At 39.0% G+C, this 10346-nt stretch overlaps 2 protein-coding genes across 2 annotated transcripts in view; one reads left to right on the forward strand and one right to left on the reverse strand.

Moving 5' to 3' along the window:
• The window catches only part of LOC116297595 (uncharacterized), a 31889-nt gene extending 29131 nt beyond the window's left edge, over window positions 1-2758 (forward strand). Inside the window, exons 30-32 of the mRNA XM_031705856.2 lie at window positions 1084-1347; window positions 1776-1997; window positions 2363-2758. Of these exons, the coding sequence (XP_031561716.2) occupies window positions 1084-1347; window positions 1776-1997; window positions 2363-2478 (602 nt within the window). The 3' untranslated portion in view covers window positions 2479-2758. The remainder of the gene's footprint in view (window positions 1-1083; window positions 1348-1775; window positions 1998-2362) is intronic.
• A 2207-nt stretch (window positions 2759-4965) lies between these two features.
• LOC148906073 (uncharacterized) lies at window positions 4966-9182 on the reverse strand. The gene is made up of 6 exons (XM_089039386.1): window positions 8899-9182; window positions 7783-8823; window positions 6468-7476; window positions 6113-6197; window positions 5815-6016; window positions 4966-5640 (listed from the first exon to the last, which is right to left on the reverse strand). The coding sequence occupies exons 1-6, from the start codon at window positions 8935-8937 to the stop codon at window positions 4966-4968; spliced, it is 3051 nt and encodes a 1016-aa protein (XP_088895512.1). The 5' UTR covers window positions 8938-9182.
• Window positions 9183-10346: the final 1164 nt, after the last annotated feature.

Here is a 10346-nt window from a genome sequence, read left to right on the forward strand (position 1 = left end):
GACAGATGGATTGTAGATGGCATTCCTAAACTGAAGTTTGTGACAACTATTTTCAAGTAAAAAAAAGAACAGGGAAGGCTGGTACATACTAGTGCATAAGAGGAGTGGGTGGGTAATGAGACCCTATATAGTAGAGCTAAGTAATGCTGAAAGTCAGAAGGTGGAACAGAAAGTGATACAGTAGAAGAGTGTCATAGATTGCGCCCAAATCTTCTTGATTATGAGTAATCCCTTTCACGGTTCCCTGCGCCATCTTGAAAGGTAGCCGTGCCTTCGCATCGAAGCGAGAAGAACGGGGAGCTTGCAATAATAGAGACCTTTTTTAACACCTTGAACAATTATTCACATGTCTCTATCATTGCAAGCTCACCGTTCGTCTCGCTTCGATGCAAGAGCGCGGCTACTTTTCAAGATGGCGCAGGGAACTGTGAAAGGGACTATTCAGGAGGTGCCATTAGACCAGTTTCGAATTCCAAATTACCGCTGTGTTCATTGATTACAGACTCATTTACACAGGTTTAGCCTTGTATCAGTGTCTAAATATTCACAAATATCAACGGTGAAGTTCGACAATACAATCAATTTGAAACTAGACGGACCTTGACTGGAAGACGTGAATATTCTGCACAAAATCAAGGCTAACCCTGTATAAATGAGTCTGTAATCAAGAAACACAGTGATAATTTGGAATTCGAAACGGGTCTATTCGAAACTAGACTATACGTCAATATAAGAGGAAGGGAAGAGAGGGAAAGGAGAGGAGAGGAAAGGCGAGGTGAGGTGAGGTGGGTGGGGTGGAGTGGCGTAACGGGACGTGAGGTGGGGTGGGGTGAGGTCAGGTGGGGTGAGGTTAGGTCAGGTCAGGTCAGGTGAGGCGAGAGGAGCAAGCAAACACTAAAGCATGGTTCTCACTAGCGACGCGAGGAGATGAAACTCCATGTCCTCACTATGAAAAAAGCGAAGCAAGCGCAAGAAAATGGACTGGTTTTTTTTTTCGTTGGCTTTCGCTTGTGCTTATGCTTGCGTCGGCTTATGTCGCTAGTGAGAACAAGGCTTAAAAGAAGAAATTTCATGTTTTTTTAGATTTGGCTCTCAATAAACCTGCAACACAGTCAAGCAGCTTCAACAAAAACGACCTCGACCAAGAAGAACTAAAGCTGCTTGATCCAAATGACCGAGAAACTATATTAACGAAGACAGGGGCTGAGCTGGCTGTGAATGGGGACATGTCCTTTACCCTGCGAGAAGGCTCCTGCTCACATACGTCCCAGACAAAAGACCCCTGGTGGAAAGTGGACCTTCTTGATGAGCACATTATTACTGATGTCAGCATTCAAACTGCGAGCGGTAAGCCTTGAACGTATTGGGCCTATTGTACTTATTTTTAATATTTGACTGTCGGGTTTTCAAACAAATCAAAAATATAACAACAAAATATCTTGTCTTATTTTCTTCCATCCATATTTCCTTCATTGCCTGCCTGCATGCAGCTCCCTTCCTACCTTCCAACTTTCCTTTGTCATTTTGTTCATCTTCCTTCATGTCTTCGTTTCTTCCTTCGTTCGTTTGTTTGTCGGGTTTTTTTTTCGATCTTTCATTTCTTCGATCATTACTTCAGGTTCGTTCGTTCTTTTCTTTTATTTCTTCGTTCGTTCGTTCACTTTTTCTTTCCTTCCTTCCTTCCTTCCTTCCTTCCTTCCTTCCTTCCTTCCTTCCTTCCTTCCTTCCTTCCTTCCTTCCTTCCTATCAGCCTGACCTTCTTCTTATTACAACAGAGGGCCCAAAACTAGACGCATTAGAAAACTTCGAAATCCGTGTTGGCATCCTACAAGAATTCCAGAAGAATCCAATGTGTGGCGAAAGAGTGGCAGCAGCTCACCTGGGTGAACTGTGGACATCCACATGTGATCCAGCCATCCCTGGTCGCTACGTGTCTGTTCAGACATTCGGCGAGAGATTCTTGACACTCTGCGAAGTAGCTGTGTATGCCAGAAAAGGTAACCAATTAACTAGGGATACATTGTCCCAGAATACATTTCGGTCTTAGATTCTAGCCTATTTTTTATTGGAACACTTTACTATTGGAACAGTAGAACTAGGTTGGACTGAGGCCCCATGGCTTTTACATCAGGCATCCTCGCTAGTATGACTTTATAAATATCCCCTCATTCAATATTTGTAATACATGTAAATACAATGGCAAATAAACTGTTATAGTGTTATACTGTTACTTATGTGACGTCATATCGCCGCCATGATAGCTTCTAGAGAATGGTCATTACTTTTGTAACTAACTATACTCTTCCTATCCAAGTGGTTCTGCTAACAGACATAATTGGTACTGTACTTCTATTTCCATTAGATAATCAAGGGAAGTGTTCTACTGAACTCAAGCGAAGACGTTCCAACATCGCTACTGTACCTCACAAAGACTGTGTTCTCAAGAGAGCACAGATCACCTATGGACGGTATGACTAGTGGAATCAAGTAGTAGTGGAAAAAAGTAGGAAAATTGTGTTTATTTGTCAGGCCAAAACTCTTGTGAGTAAACTGATTGTACATGCAGTTATAATATGTGATATTCTTTATCTCTTAAATGATCTCATCTTAATGATCAACTGAATTTTATCTACAACTGCAAAGATAATATTGTTGAATTATAGAAGGAAGGAATTTAGACAGATTTTTCTCGAGGCTGTGTATTGGTAAACGGTTTAATGTCCAAACTTAATCTTATTAAATTGAAAGAGTATAACTATGCAGTAATAATTTTAGTCTTTCTGTTTTCACTCTCTCTTTTTTGTTTTTTGTTTGTTTTCGTTTTTCTTTGTTCGTTTGTTTGTTTGTGTTTTGTTTTTTGTTTGTTCGTTCGTTTGTTTGTTTGTTTGTTTGTTTGTTTGTCTGTCTGTTCGTTCGTTCGTTCGTTCGTTTGTTCGTTCGTTTGTTCGTTCGTTCGTTTGTTTGTTTGTTTGTTTGTTTGTTCGTTTGTTCGTTCGTTTGTTTGTTCGTTTGTTTGTTTGTTTGTTTGTTTGTTTGTTTAATTTTAGGTAACTATTGTTGTGTAATAGCGGATCAGATTTGCTCGAGGGGTTGTAATTCGTTAATGAAGCGGAATGGTTTGGAAACCTATTGTTCTATACTATGTTTTTGTGCCCTTATAGCTTTGTGTTTTCCGACAATGTTATGGAAACGCCTTGTGATTGACGATCACCAAAACCTTCTTCGTCGCGACAGAAACAATCGCTAGAGGGCGCGTGTGATTGAGAATGGCTGTAACTGTATCTGCGCGGAAATATTTATCCGCATAGTTTGTGGTCATCCAATGAAAGTTTTTACTTTCAAAATGTTCATACATGAAAATAAAATGGAAACCCGTATTTTCAGCCATACTTGCTTTGGTTCCGATTGTGTACGGTCAGTATAACGTGATGGTACATTACAACATCGCTCGCCAAACAATAGCTTTGTTCTGTGAGGTTTCCAAACCGTCCCGCTCCATGAACTATGGTTAAATTTTTAATTTCATTTTTTTTCAGTGAAATTGTTTTAAGCTAAGGTTGGCTGACTGTTGAAAATCAGAACGGTGTGGGTTGACATGATGCACGTTTGGTGTCAGCGGAGAGCCGTTGGGTGTATCGATGGCCGGGATAAATGAAATAAGATTCTTTGTTTATGCTCATACAAAACCTTTAAACAAAAAAATGATCTGAAATGGGAGAACATTACAGGTACACCGAAGCTTTTTTTTTTTTCGTTTGCCTCCTCAATTCAGTCCACTCTAACAATAAATAAAATAAGTGGGTACTTAAGAGAGGCTGTCCGTAAATATCGACTATTGTCGGAAAAAATTTAAAAAATGAAAATTTTCTTTTCCTTACCAGAAGATTACATTAGTTGAACTGATTCTCAGAAAAAAATAAAAAACTTGAAAAAAACAATTTTCTCGCCGAAAAATGATATTTTCGGTTTTCTCGCTTCCAGGCGGGTTTTCAAGGGTGAAAAGTACGCCTCGTTATAAACTCTCTAAAAAGTTTCATTTCAATGCAAACTAAAAACCAATACAATATTTTGATAGAACACATAATAGTTGACATTCACATTATAAAATTATTACGATTAATATAAGATTGATTATTTAGTGAATTTTTGAATCTTTGACATTTTTTCAGTACAAAAAATACATCAAAATCAGGGCATCTTTTTAGCCATTTCTACATCGCCTATAGATTCAAAACTATATCTTGGTGAAAGAGCAATGTTTCGTCTACACGAAAATGCAATAATATTTTTGGGCTACTCATTTTTTTAAACACGAGAGCTCATAACGCAAGTTGCTCTGAGGTCAAATTTAGTGAAAAACTTCTGGTACTTTGGTCACGCAACTGGCATTGAATGAAAGCAAACTGGCGACAAAACGCAATCATGTCTATTTATATACATCGTTAATGATAAAGAAAGAAATAAAGAACATCTGAACGCTGTTTTTAGCTTTACAAACACATACCTTAACCAGAATTTATGGAAATCTCGATGACTGCGCGTACGATGCTATGTTGTTGTCGCCATTATCGGCTCTGCATTATTAAAGTACAAAGTTGACCAAAGTTTGCTTTTAATTTCCACGGCCGGTGAGTCTTCCTCAGTTCTATTATACATCCTGAACCCATCTTCAGAAATATTGGCATGATATTTGAAATATGATTAAGGGAATATTTTAAGTAAGTAACAAAGATGCGAAACGAGCTAATTATTTAAACGAGAGCGTGACGCCGTTACACACAGGAAGCCCGGTCAAATACTTTCTAACAGAGTCGGAAGACATACACACAGGAAAGGCACCGTTTTGCCGTAAATCTTTCAAAAGAGAGAAGCGTCGCAATACGAGAGATCAATGATTACATGTTCTTTTCTTTTCTTGTTTCTGTTAACAATACCCAAATTAAGCGTTTAGTAGCTGTAAAACTCTCAGGAGCTGCTTCTTGTGCACGTACACGATTGAACAAGTTCATTTATGAATGCCAGATAAGGTGCCTTGCGTTTCTTGTGAGAAGAGTCCTCATCCATGTTGAAGAAAACGCAAATGTTGTGCAACATTACAACAGTGAGCTTTTTAAGGTTTTTAGCTGCATAAAGCTCGCAAACGTTGTATGTATCATAAATAATGGGATGACTTAGCTGGCATTTTCTCAGGATGTTATCACGGATAGAGCTGTAACAACTTTGATCTTCAGCGGCCTCTATGTCGTGTGCTTGGCCTGCACCTGCATGCTTCAACTTTGCAGAGGTCCTTGATAAATAGGACTGTATTTGTTGGGCCGACAAAAATTCTTTAACCGTGAAGCGACGTTCCCCTGTTTCGCTTTTTGCTCGCCTCATGTCGCGAGACACTTGTTCGGGGTCCGCTTTGTTGCCAGTATCCTGACCTATCTGGTATTTGGCATTGAGGTACTTTTTTTGGTTTTCATTAAATCTTTCGCCCTGCTTTGAAATCTTTAAAGCCCATCCCATTTGCAGAACCTCTAATGTAGACTGAGCAGTTGAAGATGCACCGCTGGTACCCAGGACGACTGGTTGGCTGCACGATCCTTCTTGTGATAGTTTCTCCCGATACAATATTTTAGCCTTGTCCAGGAGAGTTTCCTTATATATATAATGAAAAGTAACACTGTTAGTTTAAAGCTCATTTAAAAGTCCGTTTTTATTAAGGGAATATTTGTTAAGTCCAGACTTGGCAATATAAACATCTCTCTATAAATTAAATACCGGGTTATTATTTCGGTAATGTAAGATTACATTTTTTCTGTGCAAGATTACCTTTTCCGCTTTAATAATGCAGGTTCCATAGAACATGTGGTTCTCAAGACTGCTGTACCTTTGAAAAGCTTTAACACATCCTTCCTTTGGACATGAATACAATGCGTCAGCCGGCAATTGAATGTCACCTTCAGGTGTGCAGTCCTCTGTTACTGCATCTTCTACTTTTAGATCTGACTTGGAGTTATCTTTATCCAAGGAGCTGACCAAAAAGATATATAAATATATAAACCTATAATATATATATATACATATATGAGTAATATGTATATTACATGTTTTATAAATATTATTATACCTAATTGGTTTGGTAGCGGCGTCTACGAAATCACCCTCTGAGAACTCTATCTCCTCTACAGTGCACTTGAAAGGACTTCCTTTGCCTAATAACATGTACGAATCATTTAAAAAACTATTCTCATAAAAAAATAATGCACAATAGTAAATTCAATAATAATAAGTAATAATAACAAATAGCGATGAAATGATGAGTGATTATCATCATAATGACTGATGATGAAAAATCAAGATGATGCATGATGACGATGATGGCGAAAATGATGCATAATGACAATGGTGATGATGATCCATGAAATTAATGATGATGCATAATGATGACGATGTTCATGATGATAAACAAAAACGGTACGTACCTTCCAATTTACTCCAGGAAAGCTCTTTGCCTTTGCCGATGTCGTAGGCTCTCCACACTTGGACCGTTTGTTGTTTTTTATCTCTATACAAAAAGTTGTTTAAGCTGTTCACGCCTTTCCATTTCCATTCGGCCATTGACACCTGCATTTTTGCGTTATCTAGGAGGGCCACCCGGACACCTTTTACTCTATCATGCGATACCATAGCGTTGAAAAGTTCCTCCGCGGTTGTTACGTCATTTCCCTCGTTAATATAACGGCGTACATGAGATTTGATCGTAGCGGCTTTCCTGTCACAGGGTCCTTTGCCCCCCTGGGGGTCGCTAAAATCCACCCTCTCTACCTTGATACCTGTTTTAGCTAGATGTCGACATGCAGATAAAAGTGCCACGCTGTGATAACAGCCGGCGTTGTCTTGCCGAAAATATGCTGTGTCAAGTTCAGGATGTTCTTTCTTAAGCTGCAATAACGTATGCTTCATCAAAGCAATGACGGTCATGGCGTCTTGTGTTGTGTTTTTGACAATATGCACAAGCGTCTGGTGTTGTATAACATCCTTCACCTTCCGCACAACAACACTAATGTGCCAGGATATGCCACGCTTCGCAAACCAATCAGCCTGCGTCTCCCTATACTTTTGCGGCAAGAATTTCATCGCCCAGTCATTGGTTACAAACACAGACGTTGGTCCCAGTCTTCGCAATATGTCAATACGAGCCCTATCTTGCTGCGTAGATCGTAGCTGGTGTGCCTTCCAGGCGTTAATTGCTGCAACAGCTTGCTTGAACATATACTCAAGGTCGTCTCGATCATCATTCGTTAATGCTGAACCGGAACTAAGTAGTTTTGTCTCCACTTCCTTTATTGCGTTTTTTAACTCCTCGCATGATGCACAACGCTCATCGTGAGCATGAACGCACGCAACGGTCTTGAAGTGCTCATCTTTTGGATCGCTCAAAGCGTACGAGATGCAGTGGTCAGCAATATTAGACAAAACAGCTATGTGCACCTGATCAGTAAAAAAAAACCTTTGTAAGAAAAAAAATTTAACCATTACCTGATAGGTTATTAGATCGTCGTTTAGAGAAACATTTTGGATTCCTTTAAGTTTTTTTTTTTTTTGTAAACGCTCGCAATCAGGATTGCGCGATAGCGATTTTCGATAATAAGAAGACTGCACTCACTTCATCCAGTTGCACCTTTTATGATCATCTTATTTCAACATGCGCAGTTTGAGGGTGGAGCACATGGGAAACGTATTTGCCGGTGAAATGAATGATAACGATTCGTACAAAATAATTCAGACAAGTAATACCTTATAATCGCCTTTGAGGTATTGTTTTCCTTTTCTCAATGACAGATCAAGTTGTTTCAAAACGGGTTTTTCGAGGCACCCATAATCACAAAGCTTCTGGGAGATAGACAGCAAATCATCAAATGCTTTAGACCCTTCGGCAGCTATGTAATCTAGACCCTGTAAAGATTTGCGAACTGAGGCACTGCATGATGACAAAATTCGTCTCATGGTGGAAGCGCTGAATGGGATAAAGCTAACTTCTTTACAATACTGAGTGTACTGGTCGATAATACGCTGTGGCACCATAGTCCTGATGACGTTAGGTGTTTGGAGAATCTGCCCATTTGAGAGTTGTAGATACCGCTGGCCAAAAGGCAGATCTTGAACGACGTGAGAGCTTGTTATGAAAGATAAGAAGTGATCCAGTTGAGAGGGGTTGATGCGCAATTTTGGACTTTGAGTTTCAGGCAATAATGCACCACGCCCATGTTGTAATTGGTGATGACGGGCAGCCTTTACTCTGAAATCAGTAATCCCTGGAATGTACGCTTGAATAGTGGAGTAAGGAACTAGGTCTGCCATAAAAGATAATACTTGTCGTCGGGTGTCCCAACTATCTGCGTTATCGTAAGCTTCAGCCAATGCTGTTAAGTAGGTCTTTTCAATAATATCATGAGCACCTAACGCTTTCTCTACAGAATGTGAGCGTTTCAGATCTTCCCATAAACACCGTGGATCATTTGGTTGAATAACTTCTAAAACTGCTACAACTGCATCTTTGGTCTGGCTGATATATTTATTCTGAGAATGGGAAGATAAATGATTCCATGCTTTACTTGTCTTTGATATGTTGGCTCTTCCACTAGCATCAAGAAACGCATTTAACTTTGCGCGACGGATAAGTAGACTTGAATCTTTCTTCGAGGTAGTTAAGCTAAGTTGTTCACTGGAACTACTACTGCTGGTGTTTTCTGGGATGAACTGACTTGAATCTTCTGGCGCGATGTACAGGTTTTCCATTTCAGAGCATATGCCACTTAGGTCGGTTAGAGAGTCATTCTTTAAACAAAATATTCACACAAAAAATTAATAGTTTGGAGGCAACACTATGAAAGAATTTCTTATATTGATTACTTTTTCTGTATCAGATGATGGGCATGATGCATTGTTCATGGATTGATCTTGCTCTTTTTGACTAATGTTTAGCTCTGCGCCCCCTAAAGACAGACGACACCGCTTGCATATAGCTTTGGGGATAATAAAGAGAGCATTGTAATCGTGTAAATCATGAAATAATAACAAATTATCATTATTATGAATATTATTATGTGTGAGTAATTGCCCTATTTCACGTCACTGCTTGTTTATGTGGGGGATAGAATTGCCAAATGCAACAGGAAATTCGACAAAATTTGCTCCTAGCGAAACAGTTTAATCTAAAATGGCCTGGTATTCAGATATAATGTGTGTTAATATGTATCTGAGCGTTTTCTGGGTATTCTACTTCTCTTCGTGAATTGATACGGATTTTAGAACAATTATCGGTTAATTTGCGTTGATTTGACCCCGTCCGACGACCATGATCCTTTGCGTTTAAACAATAGATTGTTTAAATGTGACGTCATAGTGAAATAGGGCAATTGAACCAGGAGAATCAACAATTAAATAATTACGATAATCATGCATGATGATGATGATAATCATGGGTGATGGTGATGATGATGATAAACATGGATGATGGTGATGATGATGATAAACATGGATGATGGTGATGATGATGATAATCATGGGTGATGGTGATGATGATGATAAACATGGATGATGGTGATGATGATGATAATCATGGGTGATGGTGATGATGATGATAAACATGGATGATGGTGATGATGATTGATGATGATGATAAACATGGATGATGGTGATGATGATGATAAACATGGATGATGATGATGATGATGATGACGATAATCATGCATGATGACATGATGATTTTGATGAGAATGATAAATCATCGATGAGAAAAATAATCGGTTAAATGCGAACTTACGTGAACCAACCGGAACGAGCACTGATGTGAGATCAAATAGTCGTTTGGACTGTACAAGATTGATTCCGCGATCACCTTTTCTGGGGTGTGTTTTATGAGGAGCCCACTCTGTAGGGACAGCACACATTTTCTTGTTGCAAACCCAACTCACGCCAAATTTATCTCTATGTCGAGGACAAATAGATCGCTTTAGTGCATTATCGTCTTGTTCGAAAATACCTACAATATCGGAAAAGAGAGAGTTATTAGAATTGGACCAGTTTACCGCCTAATAGATGTTAGCCGGAGATATAAGCCATGAAGCCTTTTTGAAGTTTGGACTATGTGAGACAGCTTAGAAAAAAAGTTTTTTAAAAATAATATTTACAATATACACAAATTTTGTTTGGTGTCAATCATATTTCCAGAGTGAAGTCCCACTGAAGAATCTTCCACGTCTTGATCTTCTCTCCTTCAATAGTCAAGTTTTACATAGTTTAAAACAAACTGCCAATACGTTAGAGACGTATGGGGTATATATACGGCGATCAGTCAA

The sequence above is a fragment of the Actinia tenebrosa genome, unplaced genomic scaffold (genome assembly GCF_029948245.1).
Source record: "Actinia tenebrosa isolate PJP-AT-01 unplaced genomic scaffold, QUT_ActTen_1.0 PGA_scaffold6__47_contigs__length_16458017, whole genome shotgun sequence".
In the NCBI taxonomy this organism is placed as follows: domain Eukaryota; kingdom Metazoa; phylum Cnidaria; class Anthozoa; order Actiniaria; family Actiniidae; genus Actinia; species Actinia tenebrosa.